Source organism: Lycium barbarum, chromosome 11 (genome assembly GCF_019175385.1).
Source record: "Lycium barbarum isolate Lr01 chromosome 11, ASM1917538v2, whole genome shotgun sequence".
In the NCBI taxonomy this organism is placed as follows: domain Eukaryota; kingdom Viridiplantae; phylum Streptophyta; class Magnoliopsida; order Solanales; family Solanaceae; genus Lycium; species Lycium barbarum.
Window position 1 is genome coordinate 108,666,282 of NC_083347.1, and position 20,823 is coordinate 108,687,104.

The 20,823-nt window shown below is 34.0% G+C and overlaps 1 protein-coding gene and 1 long non-coding RNA gene across 3 annotated transcripts; both read right to left on the reverse strand.

Annotated features, from left to right (window-relative positions):
- Nucleotides 1-8,578: 8,578 nt before the first annotated feature.
- On the reverse strand, nucleotides 8,579-11,478 carry LOC132620288 (uncharacterized). Its single transcript, XR_009574753.1, has 3 exons — nucleotides 10,398-11,478; nucleotides 9,851-9,896; nucleotides 8,579-8,919 (listed from the first exon to the last, which is right to left on the reverse strand). It is a non-coding gene; the product is annotated as an uncharacterized LOC132620288 (long non-coding RNA).
- Nucleotides 11,479-13,972: 2,494 nt separating this feature from the next.
- Nucleotides 13,973-18,095, reverse strand: LOC132619269 (uncharacterized). Of its 2 annotated transcripts, none has more exons than XM_060334217.1 (4): nucleotides 17,212-18,095; nucleotides 15,899-16,310; nucleotides 15,208-15,609; nucleotides 13,973-14,643 (listed from the first exon to the last, which is right to left on the reverse strand). In XM_060334217.1, exons 1-4 carry the CDS (start codon nucleotides 17,239-17,241, stop codon nucleotides 14,219-14,221), a joined length of 1,269 nt encoding a protein of 422 aa, XP_060190200.1. In that variant the 5' UTR covers nucleotides 17,242-18,095; the 3' UTR covers nucleotides 13,973-14,218. The 2 variants fall into 2 exon arrangements, with proteins under 2 accessions (XP_060190200.1, XP_060190201.1); XM_060334218.1 differs by having other exon boundaries at nucleotides 13,974-14,643; nucleotides 16,956-18,092.
- Nucleotides 18,096-20,823: the final 2,728 nt, after the last annotated feature.

Below are 20,823 nucleotides of genomic sequence, written 5' to 3' on the forward strand. Positions count from 1 at the left end.
TTTGGACCAAAGCAAGTTAGCTTAAATCCCAAACTAACCCAAATACGCCAAATTGTTCCCTAGCAACGGCGCCAAAATTGATAACGTCCAAATCCACTCCTCAAAGAGAAAGTGTACACGGTCGTATGCAATATAATTTACCCAACTATGAGTCGGGGTCGATCACACACGGAACAATATGCTAGGCGATTAAGAAAGTAAGAAACTTTTACCAAGTAAGCTAAAGCCAAACGATAGATAATATTTTGGTTTTGTTTGAGAAAATTTTAACTAATGCGGAAATGTAAACTAACCTAGAAAGCAAGTAAAATGATCAATGGCCACAAGCATGGATAATAGGAGATTACACTCAAGTAACGATCCAATGTATTTCATGATTTTACAACTAAGAGCGGGTTTGTGTTGATAGATAATGATATCTAAAATCTCATTGAATGTCTTCCAACCAAATCAATGAATTTCACTCTAAGCTTTTCCAAGCCTTAGAGTGTGATATTAGGCACAATCAATTTAACCTCAAGTAACTATCCTCTTCCGAGCTCAAGTTATTAGATGAGTTTAATGACCCAAATTCTTGTTAATTAATCTTTCCCAACCTAGATTTCCTCTTCCGAGCTCAATCAAAGTAAATGGGCGAGTCTTAGGGTTAACTAATCCCTTAAGAAACATTAAAGAACGAGATTAATTAAATCAACAAAGACCCACTTCAATAGCAATAAAAATCATTCAATACATAAGCAAAACAAGAGTTTCATCCAACACTTTAATCCTAAGAATATTTCCATAAACAAGATTCAAGTGAAGAAAATAAACACTACACACTTAGATATACAATACAAAGCAAGAAATTGAAGAAATGAATTAAAGGTTTAAGAAAGGCTCAACTAAATTTTCAAATCTTCAACCCCAAAGTGTGGTGTAGAAATCTAGTCTCCAAAACTTGTAGAAAACTACCAAAGATGTCTATTACAAACCCTAAAAGAGTATTTATATCATTCCAAAAACGGGAACAAAATCTGGACAATAATACCCTTATGCACAACATGCTAGTCGCATGTTGTGTCGCAGGTGCAACATGCTAGTCGCATGTTGTGCCAAAACCGTAGCAGGTTGTGCCAATTTCTCTGTCAGCATCTGCTGCACAACCTGCTACTCGCAGGTTCAACATGCTGCAGCATCTGCTACTAGCAGATGCTGCCAGAAAGTGTTGATTGTTCTATTTTTGCTCTATTTTGGTCCGTTATGCTCTCCGGGCATCTTATCCTACAAAACAACATAAATACACAAAAAGTAACAACAAAAGTGCTTGAAGAGTCACAAAAGCTTAAGGAATTAGCATCGAATATCCCGTAATTTCACGGCACATCAGGGGCCCACAATTTTTTTTTATTAAGAAACTATATATATATATATATATTAGAATTATGGGGCCCACAATTTTTTGTTGCACTTTTTTTTTGAAATTGTTTAAATTTTTAATATGGGATTCACTTTTTTTTTTATATATATTGCTTGATTTTGTCAATATGGGATACTATGTTCAAAACACGATTAATATAACATTGTAGTTTGTGCTCCGTATTTAAAACTTCATTATATTAGTGTTTGCTACGAATACGCACGTGGCAATGAATCCATCATTATTGACTTAATGAGATACTTCGGAAATTACATGAATATTGTTTGATTTTTTAATATAGGGTGCACTTTTTTTTTTGACATTATTAATTTGCACTATTTTTTTAATATTAGTTGTTGTTTAATATATATGGGGCCCACAATTATATATATATATATATATATATATATTAGAATTATGGGGCCCACAATTGTTTTTTATTAAGAATATATATATATATATATATATATTAGAATTATGGGGCCCACAATTTTTTGTTGCACTTTTTTTTTTGACATTGTTTGTTTTTTTAATATGGGATTCACTTTTTTTTTTATATATATATTGCTTGATTTTGTCAATATGGGATACTATGTTCAAAACACGATTAATATAACATTTTAGTTTGTGCTCCGTATTTAAAACTTTATTATATTAGTGTTTACTACGAATACGCACGTGGCAATGAATCCATCATTATTGACTTAATGAGATGCTTCGGAAATTACATGAATATTATTTGATTTTTTAATATGGGGTGCATTTTTTTTTTTTTACATTATTAATTTGCACTATTTTTTTAATATTAGTTGTTATTTAATATATATGGGGCCCATAATTTTTTTTTATTTTAGTTGTTGTTTAATATATGGGGCCCACAATTTATTTATTTTTTATTAAGAACGGACGACGAGAAAGTGCTCCAACTCACTCTTCTTAATAGTAGTAAAGTGTGTTATGATTTCATTCACGAAGCTTACGTGCAGTTGGTCTGAATATTAACAAATATCCACCCAAATGTTGATGAATTGTTTATCATCTTGTCCATGTCTTGACTCTTGAAATGAATACATTTGGCAATAAACTTTTGTGCTTCTTGTCTCATGTCGACTTTAAGACTTTATTTTTTATTTTCATAGGATTAACTATGCTTCACCAGTTATCTTCTATATTAAAACTATGGGAAAATATATAAGATCTCCTCAGTAATTTTTTTGCTCATTACAACCTTTTTACTTATGAAGAATTTTACATTCGCAGACAGAAAAGGTTCATAATTACCATTCTTATGTGTACTTTTAACTAATTATCAAACAAAGTAATAATAATAATGAGATTTTTAGCCTCTATGTCACCTGCCCTAAGCTTATATATATATATATATATATATATATATATATATATATATATATATATATATATATATATATATATATATATAACTAAAACTAGATGTGTGTTGCCTAGGGGTGGGTATGGTACGGTATTTGAAACTTCGGTTTCGGTAATTTCGGTTTTCAATTTTCAAAAATACTATACCATTACCGTACCAAATTGATTCGGTATTTTAAAGTTCGGTTTCGGTATTTTACGGTACGGTAAATCGGTACTATAGTTTGTCCGACTTCGACTTACATATACTCATATCGTGGAGAATTATGACTTCCGCTACTTAAGAAACGTCTCAATTGTTGTGCACTAAACACCTTACACATGTAAACATATTCAAAAGATTACACAAAAAAGACATTTAGTCAAAGTTCAAACGTTTAAACAATTAGTTTTCTAATAATAATATATTTGTTAGTATTATAATACTAAGATATATGTAATTATATACTTCGGTACGGTATTTCGATATTTTCTTTATAAATACCATACCGAATACCAAACTTTTTAAAAATGCATACCAAATACCGTACCGAATACCATAATACCGAAACCGCGATATAAAAAATTTCGATTTCGGTATGGTAATCGGTATCTACCATACCATGCCCACCCTAGTATTGCTCATGCAAGGCACAGGCGTGTGCTCGACATTATTGTTTGCATTATTAGCACAACCATAAGAGCACTAAAAATATTTAACAGACAACGGAAATACCTTTCCATACAACATAATAAAGCTTCATATTGTTTACATCCAATGATAAAGTCAGTCCTACAAAAATACCAATGCGAAAAGATAACAATTTGCTACTACAGTATAATTTTGGTTGGATAAAACTTAATCACCCGTTCCCTCAATTGGCTACCGGCCTTTTTGATCCATCATCAACGACAACTTTATAATACACTTGATGCCTGTCGATATTATTCGCAGTAACTTACAGGTTTGCTTTGACTCTGTAGCCAAATGGATAAAAGTATACTATCCAGGGGCGGAGTCAGGAATTTGGGTGTTCATATTTTAGGACAGGGGATGTGTGAGGGAAAAAAAAAATAGCGCATGAAGAAAACACACAGCCGGGATTCAAACTCGCGTCCTCAGCAAGAATTTGCACACCCTTAGCCGCTAGGCTATCCTTGTTTTCTATGTCAAGGTTGTTCATTACTAGTATATATCCACAAAGTTCTATATTTAATATAGGCATCCGATAATTTTTTCCGATGAAGGGTGTTCATATGACCACCCTTCAATGGGTGTGGCTCCGCCCATGATACTATCACTTCTTTGTAACACTGATAAACTCATTTTCTAAGGCCTGTATATAATCAGTGTCCCAAGGCTGATATTTATAGGTATAAGCTAGGGGGTTGATATTTTGGGCGGGATTTTGAAATTTCGAAAATAGCCTATTTAGATTGAGCCCTGCGCCGCCCATTTACATGTTCTTTATTTTTTTTATATCAAAATTAAATACCTTTTTCAATTTAATCCTTTTAACATCATATTTAACTTAACTATTTTTAAATTGTAGGTTTTTAAATTGTAGGTTTCTAATTTAATAGTTCTCAAATTATTAAATATGTAGTGTACAACTTGCTTTGTATATTTTTGCCTCGTGTAATTTAGAAAGGTTCACTTCTATGAACTGTTACTAATTACTTTTCCCAACCGTTATTAAGCCTTTGACAATATCAAGTATGACTAATTACCTTACTTTTTATAAAGTATCATCTATACACTAAATTTCATTACTGAATAACTATATCTTAGCACTGACTTATTATTTTAACGAATTCAAGTATATATGAATGTCACTGAATGGGTTATCACTTATTATAGCATAATCAAAATTTGAAGAAAAAAACTATGAATATGAAAGAGGCATAAGGATGCTAATGCTTTTTTTAATTTTTTTAATTTTTAAATTTAGTTGTGGATTTTAGATTTTACTTCTATAAAAAATTAATCAGGAAAGATAATGTGTTCACTTACAGGGAATGAAGTTGTTGATGAGTCGTGAAATTACGCGATATTCGATGCTAATTCCTTAAGTTTTTGTGACTCTTTAAGCACTTTTGTTGTTACTTTTTATGTTTTTATGTTGTTTTGTAGGAAAAGATACTCGGAGAGCATAAAAGAGCAAAAATGGATCAAAATGGACCAAAATGGAACAAAATAGAGCAAAACAAGTCAAGATAGCTGAAATGAACCAGAGTACCACCTGCGAATCGCAGGTACTGCATGCGAGTCGCATCCTGTGTCGCAGATGCTGCACCTCGGTTGATTTATGAGATATTGGTGCTCTATTCAGTTTTATGTGATTTAGAAGTGATCGGAAGAAACCAAGTGAAAAGCAAGTCAAAAAGAGGCCAAACTGGACATTTTTGCAAAACTGTCAAAACTGGACAGTTTTGCAAAAACGGGACAGATTTGCAAAACTGAAACTTTGGGGTTTATTTTGTCATTGTTTGGACTTGGAAAAATCTGAGCTACAAAATAGAGGCTAGGGCAAAACATTTTCCATCTTTGGTCATTTTGCAAGTTTTGGAGGCTAGGGTTTCACCTACACAATTGGAAGAGAAGATTGGAGCACTTTAATGAGATAATTCTTAAACCTTTCTTCAATTCCTTGTTTTGTATTGAATATTTTAGTGTGTAGTATTTCATTTCTAGACTTGAATCTCGTTTATGAAAGTATTCTTGATTAAAGTTTGGTTTGAAACTCTTGTTATGCTTATGTATTGAATGATTCTTATTGCTATTGAAGTGGGTCTTTGTTGATTTAATTAATCTCGTTCTTGAATGTTTCCAAAGGGATTAGCTAACCCTAGAACTCACCCATTTACTTAGATTGAGCTTGGAAAAGGAAATCTAGGTTGGGAAAGATTAATTAACAAGAATTTGGGTCATTAAACTCATCTAATAACTTGAGCTCGGAAGAGGATAGTTACTTGAGATTAAATTGATTGTGCCTAATATCACACTCTAAGGCTTGGAAAAGCTTAGAGTGAAATTCATTGATTTGGTTGGAAGACTTTCAATGAGATTTTAGATATCATTATCTATTGACATAAACCCGTTCTTAGTTGTAAAATCGTGAAATACATTGGATCGTTACTTGAGTGTAATTTCCTTTGTATCCAAACTTGTGGCCATTGATCATTTTACTCGCTTTCTAGGTTAGTTTACATTTCCGCATTAGTTATAATTTTCTCAAACAAAATACCAAAATATCATTTATCGTTTGGCTTTAGCGTAGTTGGTGAAAGTTCCTTACTTTCTTAATCGCCTAGCATATTGTTCCCTGTGGGATCGACCCCGACTCATAGTTGGGTAAATATATTGCATACGACCGTGTACACTTTCTCTTTGAGGAGTGTATTTGGATGTTATCAGTTGTTAAGCCGTGATTTGTTTTATCAACAAGGTATATAAGTAATTTATTCACATGCTTGCCCTCAATTTCTTCTTTTGCACTAATCTATGTTGTATTTATTGATTTTCTTGGTGTTTAGTTGATTATTATTTGGGAATATTTACTCGCATTGTCACATTTTTGTGCTAAAGAAGTAATGGTGCCACTACGATTGCATCTATTCTTTTGTAAAACAAGTGATAATAGCGCATACATCTATGTCTGCTTGGGCTGAAAGGACAGTGAGTCTGATAGACGTGATCTCAATCATAACTCTGTATTTCTGTGAATTCATATGAAGTCTTCACCATGTGGTTCTTTTCTGTTCTATTACATTAATGTTACTCAATTCGAAATGTTTTGATGTATAACAGCCAGGAACTCTTGAGCAGCTGAGAGATGATCAACTGGCTTGTCCTTCTCGGTTTTCCCATGGCTCATTGAGGAATAATACTAGTCAAATAATTTGAACGTAGATTGACACATCATTCTTTTTTTGTTGAGTTTGTTTTGGATGTTTTAGAAGACATAGTCAAGTAATTGACATGGCTTTTGGGCCATCAAGAACTGGTAGATTCTTTGCTACCAATTTTAATCCAACATTTATGATATATGACGCTTACTGCTGTCAGTAGGTGATCTTTAGGTGCCAAAATAGTTGCAATATAGGCACTTTCATCTTAAGGCAGTGTACAGTCGAAATCATGATCACTCTAACATCATAATACTGTCATTGACAAAGGGGAAAAGCAATATCACCAACCAGATTAAAAAAACTCCGAGCAAACACCGAATTAGGCCCAAGTGTAACAACAAACAACAATTAGGTATTATTACTAGCTAGTTGGTGTAGTCTATATTGAGCATCTGTTTATATTTATTGTGTGTTTGTTCATAGCTAAATTCGTCTTGGTTCTCACAGATTATGGATTTTTTTTTAATCTACCTCGCTCCTTTCGAGCACCTTCAATTGTTGTAATATAGCATTAGTGCAGATTTCTCAAATGGTCACTCGACTAATAGGTATTATCTCATAAAGTCACTTTCTTTCTTGCAGGAAATTGGAATAAAATAATAATTATTAGTTCAGTGACCATCTGAGAAATCAATCCTTAATCAACTTCATTTAAGAAGATGTCGTTTCCAATAAGGCACTAAAGTTTTATTTATTATATCTTTGAACAACTTGATTTATAACTTTCTACTGTTGAATGGCCTATGGAGAAGCAGAACTAATGCAGGTTGAAAACAGATATATCAGTGAAATATGACCAGTATTAAGAAGCGGATGATTCTGCAGCAGCTAACTGTCGAATTCAATATTACTATAGAGAAGCCAATCAAGCAGCGGGGCAAGAGGGCCTTTCAGGTTTGATCTTGTTAGAATGGCCACCATTAGACACAAATCAAGTAGCAATTTTTCGTGTTCTTAATATAAGTGCTGAACGGGTCTGCTAAACTTTACCCAATTTGGGTGTTCATACGAGTCTTGATGATTTAATCTCATGTTTCTGTACAAACTTGGTAATGTTGACATTAATGACGAAACACTTGCAATATTTCAAACAATAATCGTATATTTCGTTAGCATATAGTGTTTAATCGTCATTTAAAATAGAATATCATGATATTAGTACTTCATTAACATATATTGTAATATTGATAATCTATATTTATAATATTAAAAAGATAATTTTCTTGGGGAGGTTGTGATTTGGGATTTAGAAGATTATAATAGACAATTCAGTTGGTTTAGTATAAACTATTGTGCACGCCTAATTTATACAATTACTGCATCTTTAAAGTGATTAGACCCCATTCTCTAGTGTCGAAGCACGTCATTAGCTAGTTTCAACTACTATCAATCCAACTCTTGAAAAGGCCAAAAAGTAATACAAGAACTATTAGGATTTGATGGGTAAATAACCTGTTCGGGGTAACGACATGTCAAATAAACTCGTCTTGATAGTTATTTATGAAAATCTATTCTATGACACACGTTTGGAAACTCTCATGGTGTTGCTTCACCTAAAAGGTGCTTTTTTTTTTTGGGGGGGGGGGGGGGGGGGGGGAGAGGAATAAGCATGTCGTAATAGTTTGTTATAACTTTATGAAAATCTATTATATGACACATGTTTGAAATGCCTCCTACAGAGGTGCCGCTTCACCTAAAATGTGTCTTTTTGGGAAAAAATAAGCACTTTCTAAAAGTTTATTATAACTGTCACGACCCAACCCCGTGGGCCGCGACTGGTGCCCTACTTGGACACCCATACAGACAAACATATCAAATCGTAACACACTTATCCAAATCGAATCACATACTGCCACAAATCATATCAAACTGACTTAGACATATTTCAAACGCAAACGTATATATATCAAAAAGCCGGCAAGGCTGTCAAATGTATCAAAAGCCGACAAGGCTATCAAATGTACCAAAAGCCGACAAGGCTGCCATAACGAATGGGATCATACCAAACACACCCGTACAGAAGTAGGCACACACACCCACAAATACGTCTACAGACCTCTAAACAGACCAAACTAATCATATGGCAGAACAGGGCCCCGCCGTACCCCTGAACAAATATATACATATGCATCAAACAAGTATATATACCAAAATGTAGGCTCCGGAATAAGAGGAGCACTCCAAACAGCAGAAGAGGGTGTCCTAAACTGGTGGATCACCAAACTGTGCGTCTGTACCTGCGGGCATGAAACGCAGCCCCCCGAAGAAAGGGGGTCAGTACGAAATATGTACTGAGTATGCAAAGCAGAAAATACAGGAACAAATCTGAGGCATAAACGAAATAGTAGTACAGAACATAAGTATAAATCCAACATATCAAAATGTTTACTTTCAAAATATAAGTCATGCATAAGGTACAGAAGAATATGGTCGCCCGCCCGTCGATGGCGCCATAACACAGCATAACACCAGAATGTTTCAAATCTCCGTATCCCCGTCACATATCACATCACAACATAACGCCATACACAGCATAACACCAAATATATGTGGAACCCGACCCTCTTTTGCGAGTAGCTCGGTGAACCATAAACACAGCATAGCTCCGGAGTATATCAAAGTGCGCACGATAACAGAACCGGCCCGGGAACCGGCGAAAGATATAACAAAACGCACGAGCAGAGTCATGAGTAACCATATGCATAAAATCATTATCATAGACTCAAATATAAGTAAATGACCATACTTGAAATTCGAAATGATAATCATACCAAATTCTTTCAAAAGTCGTCCGAATTACATAAAGGAAAGTCGCGGGACCCACGGACGGGTATTGACCCGAGTCGGGCCCGCCTATGGAAAACATACTCATTATACATCATGCAAACTCTTATAAAAATATTGGAGCAATCCGAGCCTTTCTGTGAAAGATACGGCGTTTCGTAGTTACGGAATTCTTTAAAACAACTTTTTGTACAAAGTTTGGAAATCAATGCTTTCGAAGACATAATGGTTCATACTTCATCACAACATACATAAGAATGCCAAGAAATATATATAAGGATCATAACGTACTCGGATTTCAAATTTAGAATTTTTCTAGGCTCGTGATATAGCCTATTGAAAACTAAGGCATGCCAAAAGAAAGAAGGGTTGCGCTTTACATACCTGTTAGCGGCTATTCGTAACCCGTTCGTCTCGTCGCTCTTTTAGCCTATTTATATAAAAGTAACGTTATTGTTAGTAACTATATTATCTAGTTTACAAATCCATAGCCTATTTCTTATCGAACCTATATTCTAGCTTATACATATTCTCTTTTAAGATTTTCTATTATCTAAAATTTAGCGAAAATCCGGCAGCACTTCCCCTATATATTCACCTGTCCAAAATTTCCAATTGCTCTCCTGTTGACACAGAAATACCAACAACAACATATGGATACAATTACATTTTCAATTCCTTCAACTCAACACGAACAACAACGTGTTCATATCAACAAAATTTTAACTTTAACTTTCTAATCCTTTCGCCATATAATCCATGATAACAACAACTTAAAATAAATTTTTCGTGCCTAATTAGAGCAGCCCCTACACGGCTCAATTCATCTTTCAACATCAACATCCACAACTTTTTATTTCCATCATATATCCATAAACTTATACATGTTAAAATTGCCTCCAAAATGTGTATAAAAGAGATCAAACATTACCTTAATCAACTTGGCTTCTTAACCTTGCTAATCACTTGAATGTTACAACAATTTCACACCTCAAATTTTCCTTTTTCCCCAATCTGCCTAAAATAGAATAAAACATGTTGATGCTTGCCAAAAGAATTCACGTTGCTGGTTTAAAATACTCCATGTGAATATGTAATTTCATATGAGAATGAATCTCGTGCAAGAAGGTTGCTGCCCCAATTCCATATGATTTTTCTTTCCAAAAGAGAAATAATGTTTTGCTTTATTCTTTAGAAAGAAAGAAAATGCACTGTACGTTGCTCCTCCCTAAAAATTGAAATCTGAAATTTCCTTTACCTTCAGTAGGATATATAAGAAAAATAGGTGAGTAAACTTACCTTTATGGCAGTGGGGCCCACCCAATTAGGCCTTGTGTTTTGCAACAAGTCTAGATAGATACATATAGGTGGTAATAGTCATCACTTTCTCTTCAGCCCATGCACCCACGTGGACTAGTGCTACCACATTAAGCCACTAGTTCATTAATTGTTCCCACTAAAACTAATTTAATAAATTACCCAAGTAATTAATTTCTTAATCTCAATTCATTTATAAAGTAATCATTTTTAATACACTCCATAGTCATTGTCATGATCATGTGACATAGCAGTAGTCCACAGTCCCTTTTTGTACACACAAAATATTATTTCCAATCACCGTCATTCACTTTCGAGTCTTAAATAATTTTCGGGACCTCAAACTTTTATACCATGATCTCTTTATTTGCATACTTGAATGTGACTAAAATTCCATATAGTTCGTTATAACTTGTTCAATTTCTAAACTTTGACAAAACTTATTTTCTCCGATTCGTTTAACCTCCACGACACTTACTTATCACTTGTTAAACATAGCATAAATACTTATAACGTCATAAGTAATATTGTCCTTGAACTTATGTCAATTAACTTACGACAAATCCAATGCACAAAAATGTGGAATTTTAACAAATTCACGCACTAATAGTACGAAACACTTATCCTATCAATGTAATGTTCCTTATATTTACTAAAATTAATGCCTACCATTAATCCACGTAGTCACTACACCTTTTAATAGTAGTTATTCCATCCTTGCTGTCCCACTTAGCATTTAATATATAATACATATTTTCCAACTAAAAGGATTTTCTATATGTTACACTTGTAAACAAAAAGCACCATATGCTTCCTTCTATATTTTCATCTAGTAATCACTATATCTAATTGGTAACATAGTATTCATACGGTAATAATATAGCAATGGTGCATATATAAATATCTATCATACGTATTCTTCAATAATTCTCATAATAGAAAAAGATAGATTTTTATAAGAGAAAATAATTTATGTACCCATAACAAATAAAATCTCATTTCTAAATGTCCTCATACCGCACACATAATTAAAAATGTATCCCAGAAGTAGTAACAGTAATAACTATAGAAAATCATACTTATCAAATATTTACTAAAAGGGGTTTACTTAAAAAAAAATACCATATCAAGACCATATATAACAGTTTCAAAATTCATCAAACTTATTCCGTTACTAATGTCATTGAACTCGTACGCCTTCCAACTTGTGAAAATGCGAGATGTAACAATAACTTTATGAAAAGATATTATAAGACGCACGTTTGAAATTTTGAAAAGGGCCTGCTTCAGCTAAAAGGTGTCTTTTCGGGAAAAATAAGTCCGTTCTGATAGTTTACTATAACTTTATGAAAATCTATTATGAGACATATGTTTGAAGTCTCTCCTAAAAAGGTATCGCTTCACCTAAAAGCTGCTTCACAATCTATAAATAAACATCTCATGTTTCCTTGGACATTCATTTAATTACACCATCTAGTCTAGTGAAAATATATCCACTTTCATTAACCAGTTCTATCTCACTAACAAATAGAATTTTTTATTTCACAAACTAAATGTCTTTTGATCTGTGTTCCTTAAGAGAATATTTTTCTCAACTGTGTACAAGAAGCAGCGTCGCTTTTTTCTTATTAAGAAGAGAGAAGGGAATTGCAGGAAAAACTAATATTCTAACTCAATATCCAACATAAGAGAAAAAGAGAAGGTGATATTTAAGTAAAGTTAAAAAGAAAATTATCTAAGGTATTGTAATTTCGGTCTTGAGAGAAGTGACATATTTCTTAACTACAAATTCATTCATTTTATTTCTATTTATGTTAGCGTACTAGATTGATTAGAAGTTTATGAAATAAAGAGCTATTTTTGACAATAATACCTTTCTCGGCCTTTAGACAAATGTAAAAATACACATGCACTAAATCATAAATAAACAATTTTATTGAAATCACATTTTATTCCTGAGGCCTTTATCATAATCATATATCATATGCTTTACCAAGAGAGTACAAGCTAAATTACAAGTAAACAACTTTTATTGAAGAAGATTTTTGCACACTCTCCTAAAAACTGGTCGGAATTGGATCCAAGAGCTTTACCAATGAGAGTTGCAAAACAGAAGGTGGCTCGTCTCAACTCCATCAACAAGATCCAATATATTTCCGTCATACCAAACACACCCTTACTTCAATTGAAACACAATAAATGACCAAAAGCAGCAATCATAAGACCAAAATAGAAACCAACAGACAATACCTAGTTGTTGTAATTTGTTGCAGGGGGAAATCGTAACATGTTACCATAAAAGTCATGTATACACAGCTGAGAAATTATAGATGAACGAAAAATTGCAGAACAAGATGATTGAGCCCATTATATATGCTTTAACTCATCAAGAAGACCTGAAATCATGCAGATTTCTAACTCCCAACTCTACAGAGGTTCCAAAAATGTTGAACTCAAGCAATCAAAATATGAATAAAACTCTCCCACTTGCATAAAAGAGGCTAAAGAATCGACTTCAAAACCTTTCATTGTTTCTCTTGCACTTGAACTTTCACTCGAAATCTCTGCATCTTTGGTTAGTAGCAACAAAAAGCCACCGAAATTGCACACAAAGACGACACCAAAATTCAACAAACAGAAACCAATTACATACACGTATACCCACTATACACTTGTTCCTTTTTCTCATTAAACCAATATCATTTTATTCATGTCAATTATGCCAGCCCATTAGGCCGAGTTCATTGGGATATATAGTCTAAACATACTCATCAAACATGTTTTCAGAGAAAGTAAACGTGCATAAAATCTAGTACCTTTTATGACAACCATTTGAATGGTATGGATCTTAATTGCTTCGATTCACCAGACTGAACCTCACGACCTTTGTTGGACCATTCTCTTTTCACTTGAGAAACACCTTTCTTACTCTCCTGAGTTCAATATTTGCCAGGACATTCTCATTCATCTATATAGATCAATCATTTAATACTACGTACGTCTCAAGTCTCAACACCTCTTAACTTGTTCAATCGATTCTTATATCCATTTCACCATATATAATACGACACAATGTCATTACAGTACTAAACGTAACTCATTTCTTGAGGCAAATTAAGGATCTTTTTTGTCCCAGGGCTTCCACAGAAACAAGTGGAACAGAAAGCTATCCCAGCTCCAATAGAGAGCATATCAACACCAACAGTATTTTACCAAAAAAGTAGAGCCAATAATTAGCTAGAGAGGTAATAGATGGAAATCCATATACAAGTCAAGAAAGACAAAAGCCCAGTTCAATTACATATATTTAAGCAGTATGAAATTAAATAGAAAGCACATAAATAATTGTGCTTTAAAAGCAACTGCTCTCAATTCCATCTTCGTCTTCCCTACGAAACCCCCAAAAAGTAGAACCGATCATGAAAAAGCAAGTATCTAACGGGAAAAGAAGAAAGTATACAAGTTTTCATCCTCGTCTTCCTCTCCACTTCCCTCTTCGTCATCAAACTCGGAACTTGACTCATCAGAATATTCCTCTTCTTCGGTAGCCACTCGCCTGTTATACACATTCATTCTCTTTGCATACTCTAGCTTCCTTTTCTCTTCCTCCGCTAGATAAGGAGCTTTCTCAGCATCTGACATCTGCTTCCACTTGCTTCCACTAGCTTTCCCTTCAGCAGCGATAGATTTGATGCTTGGATTCTGCTCACGGAACTGCTTTCTAAACTCCTCCATGAAAATGAAGTAAGCACTTGCTGGCATCTGAGGTGGTTTATCAAGATCCCTGGCAAGCCTTCTTAGTCCCCGAGCTTTCTTCTTAGTGTGGAATACATAATTAGCTTTGGCATTGGATTTATCTCCTTCATGATCAGGAAACCGTTACGGTTGACAAAATGAATGAGAGAGAAAAAAACAAAAAGATAGCCCCTAGCTCTGACATGGCGTGAGTATATGGACTGAAAGGGAAGTCTTTGGTGAGGGAGTCCAAGAGGATCTCATACTTATGGTCAGAATAACATACATGTCTCTAACTAGACCAAAACAATACTCCCTCCGTTTCAATTTATATGGCTTCATTCGGAGTACGAGGGGTCAAACTAACTAATGTTCGATGTGAATTCTGACAAAGAATCTTCAATCTTTTTGAAATAAAATTTGCATATTTAGAAACTAAATAAAAAGTACTATAAGTCACAATAGTTAACAATTCAAAATATTTAGAAAGTATTTGAAAGAATTATGGTCAAAGAAAATATCCTTTAACTGTCCAAATAGTAACTAAGACAAACAAATTGAAATGGAGGGAGTAACAACTATAGCAAACTTAATACAAGTCCAGCAACAATTACGAACCAATCCCAATTAGTCGGTATGATCTAACATCATTTGTAGACATATAATTAAAGAGATCGATCAATGTTTACCTAAATGTGCGTAGCAAGGATTTTCCCCATTTTTGGATGCAACAACCTCGGACCTTGACTTGTCAGATTCCTCTTCTTCAGCAGCCACAAGCCGGTTATAAAGATTCAAGACCTTTGCATATTCGACCCTCCTTTTCTCTGCCTCTACTACATAAGGAGCTTTCTCAGCATCTGACATCTGTTTCCACTTGTCTCCGCCAACTTTCTCGATAGCGTCAAAAGATTTGATGTTTGGATTCACCTCCAGGCACCGCTTCTTAAACTCTTCCATGAAAACGATGAAAGAACCTAGAGGCCTCTTAGGGTTGTCAAGATCACTGACATGCCACCTAAACAAATCTAGTTCCACAATTTTCTTCTTCAAGTGGATCATTTCATCAGCTTTGACATTGGATGTAACTCCTGTCATGATGAAACCTTTGGGGTTGAGAAAATAAACACAAGACAGGATTTAACTTCTGCCACACGTGGCATGGTATGGTGTGTGTATGTGGACTGAAAGTGAAGTAATGAGAAAGGCTTTGGTGAGGATCTCATACTTATAGTCATGATAACATACATGTCGTGAAACTAGACTAAAAGACTAACCAATATAGCAAATTCAATACAGGTACAACAGCAATTAGGACTCCTCTATCCAGATTAGTCGGTATGATCTAACAACTTGAAATGTATAAAGTAACGATGTTACCTAAATGTAAGCAGCTAGGATATTCCCCGTCTTTGGAGCAACAGGATGGATCAATGCTTTCTTCCTCAGAGACTGATGATGATTCTTTCGAATTTCTTGAAGGTTCAATATCCTCCTCTTCCGAGTTGCTGCTGAGTTCCTCGAAAGATTGCCTCCTACGAAAGTTTCTACCACTTTTCTGAGTGTAGGGCACGACTAGGAACGTCGATTTGTCAACGAGTAAGAAGAGCAAGATGTCTCCTGGCCTCAGTTTGTGATACACCACAAACTGTGGCCAGTCTCCTTCACAGATGCAGAAATAGGAATTCTTTCTCATTATCTTTGCTTCCCACAACACCCCTTCATTCGTGTGCAGTAAGCAAGTCTTCGCCAACATCTTCTTGTGTTCGTTGATGAAAGTAGGCAGAATTTGCTAACAAATATCAAAGTCTCATGATTAGTAGAACTCAGTTCGGAGTAGAAACGGCAATGAGAACAGGGCAAAGGCTTCACAGGACAATACAACTAAAATTTTAAACAGGGCAGAGCACAGCGAGTCAGACCTGAATATGAAATTTCAAATGGCATACACTAAAGAGATAATTACAGCCAATGCTTTTCGGTGATCTAATTTACAAAATAGCCAGCAAATTTATAGATTCTGTATATACTTTGGCTAGTGCCTGTAATAATTTCGGTTGACAGGCCAAAAATGAAAGAAGCTCTATATTAAAATTACATAAGCCGTTATCGGATGTGTTACAAGTAACACGAATAATTGGTGCTTTTGAGAGGATGGATATTACAGTTAGAAGTTCTATCTGTTTCTTCACCATTCTTTTCCTCCCCTCTAATCTCTCTTATGATGTTAGCTGTTATATGATTTATTACTTTGAACCCTTCAAAACATTTGAGAAAAATGTATTGTTCATTGTTATGAGGGAGTTTCTTTATTTTTACCTCCTCCAGGAAAATCACAAGTGAATGAAAATGCTTGGTTCCTTTTAATTTTTCTTGGAATTTGTTTTTGTACAATAGCAAAAAGAAGAGAAAAAGCAAGAATTAAAGGATTGCATACCATACTTCTTTCGAATGCAATTTAACCTGAAAATTGTTTGGACATAAACATTTTTTTCAAATTAGAGTTAGGTGCAAAACGAAATTAAATTCTTTAAGGACAATTGCCCTTGTATCACCACGACACATGATCAATTCATAGAACATATCGACCATAAACAAAAGATCCAAACCAAAGAAGGAAAAAAATAACATGAATCATTTAAGTGATGAAGGAATTAAAAAGATCAAGCAAGTGCATGTTTAAATTAACTAACCTGTTCCCTAGCATACTCAACAAGTCGCATGACGATATCATCCTCCTCTTTGGTAGACGAGCCTTGTGCCTAGCTAGTATCTTATGGTTCCGAACCCCAAGTGATGCTTACGGCGCCCGGCCAGTGGAGAAGGAGGCCACGCTTCCGTCGGGGTTTCGAAATTCTGGGCATTACTTTTTGGCAAATGATGAACATTTGTCGAATTGGAATCAAACGCTACTGTAGAAAAAAACTGTTGTTGTTAGTGGTGCCAGGGAATTGATGAATCAGTGGTAAAACCCTCCTGCAAAAACGCCTTTCTATGGTGAGTTCCTTTAACCCACCTCAGATTGCACCTCACTTAAAGGAACTCACCATAGAAGGTGTTTTTGCAGGAGGATTCTACCACCGGTTCATCAATTCCCTGGTAGCAGCAACAACAACAGGTTTTTTCTGCAGTAGCATCTGATACCGACTCGACAAATGTTCATCCTTTGCCAAAAGGTGATGCCCAGAAACCCCGGCAGTCGCGCGGCCTCTTCTCCACTGGCTGGGCGCCGTAAGCATCACTTGGGGGTTTGGGACCATAAGATACTAGCTAGGCTCGAGGCTCATCTTACCAAAGAGGAGGATGATATCATCATGCGACTTGTTGAGTGTGCTAGGGAACATGTTAGTTAATTAAAGATGCACTTACTCGAACTTTTTAATTTCTTCATTAATTAAATGATTCATGTTCTTTTTTTCCTTCTTTGGTTTGGATCTTTTGGTTATGGTCGATACGTTCTATGAATTGATCATGTGTCGGCGGCGATACAAGCGGGGTAGGGGAGCATTTGTCACCCTAATTTTTATTGCTTTTATGTACTTTTATACCTTTTTAGCCTTCAAAACATTTAATATCTCTCTGGAAATTACTCTTATACCCCTCCTCTGATTTCTTAGGGGCTGTCTATTCAAAACCAAGAATCCAAGATATCCTAAGATTATATCGATCTCACATATACCAAGATTTTGGTATGAAAAATAATACTGGTTTCCGCTAATAGCACCATTCAAACATGAAATAAATTTAATCTCAAAATTGATCCTAGGATAATCCGCCTAATCCCTTGAACCAAACATCCTTGAAGAAGTTAATTTCGTTTTGCACCTAACTCTAATGAATTTCAAATTACAAATACTCACTTAAACTTCAAATACTACTTTATTTAAAATATTACCAAACTTATGTCTAAAGGGCTGTTGTACAAATAATTAAGATAGAAATAAAATACAAAAATCATCAATGACTATTAAACATTGACAGTTACAAACAACTAAAAAACTATTCACAGCGAAAGCAAGTCAGGACTAATCACATGAAATAACTGAGAGATTACAATTATCCCACTTTTAAATACCCAAAACTTAATTTTTAACTTCAAAAAAATAAAAGATTTAGGCCTCAACAACCAAAAAGAAAAAAGAGAGTAAAGAATAATGATAAGGGAAAATAACACTCTATGTCTATTTGGAGAATATATTTACCCGAAATGGCCCTTTTATACATTATTATACACTTTATGTCTATTTGGAGAAAATATTTACCCGAAATGGCCCTTATATACATTATTATACACTCTATGTCTACTTGGAGAAAATATTTACCCGAAATGGCTCATATTTCTAATATTACACAAAATGGCCCTTTTTTTTTATGAAGTAAGAGACACGAAATGACCCTTTTATACATTATTATACACTTTTATGCAAGGTTGATACATTTTTTACAATAAGTGTATAATATTGTATATCGTGTGTATAAACACTCTTGTAAAAAAAAGTTGACTATGCGGATATAAATTAAAAATATGGCTACATGGATGTAATATTTGAGGCTGGATTGTATATTATTGAAATTATCCTTGATAATAAACTTCAACTTGTAGGATTACACTAGGTACGTTGTTGTTGTAGTACTCACTAAGCTTCAACTCTTTTCAATAAAACTAGTATCCGTACCCGCGCGATGCGCGGAGGAATCAAAAGACCAATCCCATATAATTGTGATTTTGCTAACTTAATCACATCAGATTATATTGACTTTAAAAAAATAATCAAACATTTTGTTTTTCACTTAATATCCTTCTTATTACCACCCTCCATCCCCCCCCCCCCCCACCCACCCACACACACCACTAATATCAGAATGTATCAAATTTATTTATTTTGTTTTTAGCTTTATCTTTTACTACCTCAATTATGTGATCTTATCAATAGATAGAGTTTTTTTTTTTAATCATAATTTCTTTATAAAAATTTCTCATCTCAAATTTAGATAGTCTATCCTTATTTTATTTTATTTTTAAATAAATTAGTTAGTACCCCGCAAAATGCGCCGCCGATATTTAAAAAAAAAAACTAATCCTAGCTAATAAATTAATACTCATATCTAATTTATAATATCATATCAGATTTAATTGCTTCCATTTTTAAGATTTCATTCTTGTGGAGATCATTTTTTTTTTCTTTATAAGTCAATTGCTAATATCTTTCTACACGTGAAAAATAAATTAAAAATTGTTAAAATGACTCCACACTTTTTTAAGTTAGAAAAAAACAGTTCTGATATCTAATTTTTATAATCACTATTCACAAATATTATTTTCAATTAAATAAAAACATGCTATACTCAATTTAAAAAGTTTATATTTCAAAATCAAGTCCAAAGAATATGTTATAATTATTATCTGTTTTAGATCTGACACACCAATTCGCATTAACTTCACATTGCATTTTACTCTCTTAATTTTATCATCCTACAAATATTCAAATTGAATCAACTTGATAAAATCAAAACCAAAAAAATTAAATTTGAGAACCCCAGCCAATGAACCCAATCTACTTGATTCCTTCGAATCAATCCAACATTTTGAACAAATATATGCCTCTTCTCACAATGTAATGCACCACAATTCCAACAATATACAGTGCACATCAACGACATCTACCTTTGCGTGCGACCCTTACCCCGATCCTTCTAATGCAGATGTTGTGTGCATTGGATTGTCCTTTTTATAGTACACATCAATAACGTTTGTGTATGTAATAAAAATTCTAAATAAATGAAGCAAAAAAAATATCTAATATTATGTGCATACGGTGATATTTACCATATCTATCGAATAAAGGTAGGCCTCTAGAAAAATTTCTCCAAGTGCTACCAAATAACTGAATGGCTCATATTTCGGAGGCTCATGCAATATTTGGTTTTGATTTCTTCAATCTCCATGCTTTTGCTTTTTCTTCTGATAACACATGATATTTTGAACTTGCAAATCATCTTCTTCACTTGATATGTATTCGCTCACCGGCCAGAACCTGCAACATAAAGTCCAATACAGAAAAACTTGATAATTATAAATAAATAGAGCTAATAATCATCAACAAAAAGAGGGAGAAGAAACAACTCTTGAAATAAGTATGCTGGCAAGAGCAGTAACATATAATTTATGTGTTATTGGAGGGGTGTATGTATAAGATGTAGAAATTCAAATTTGAAAATCATACCAATTGATAAGCTTATTTGAAAAGATATGGTTTTAAGATCATAGTAATCCTTATCTTATATCAAGGATTATGGCTAATTTT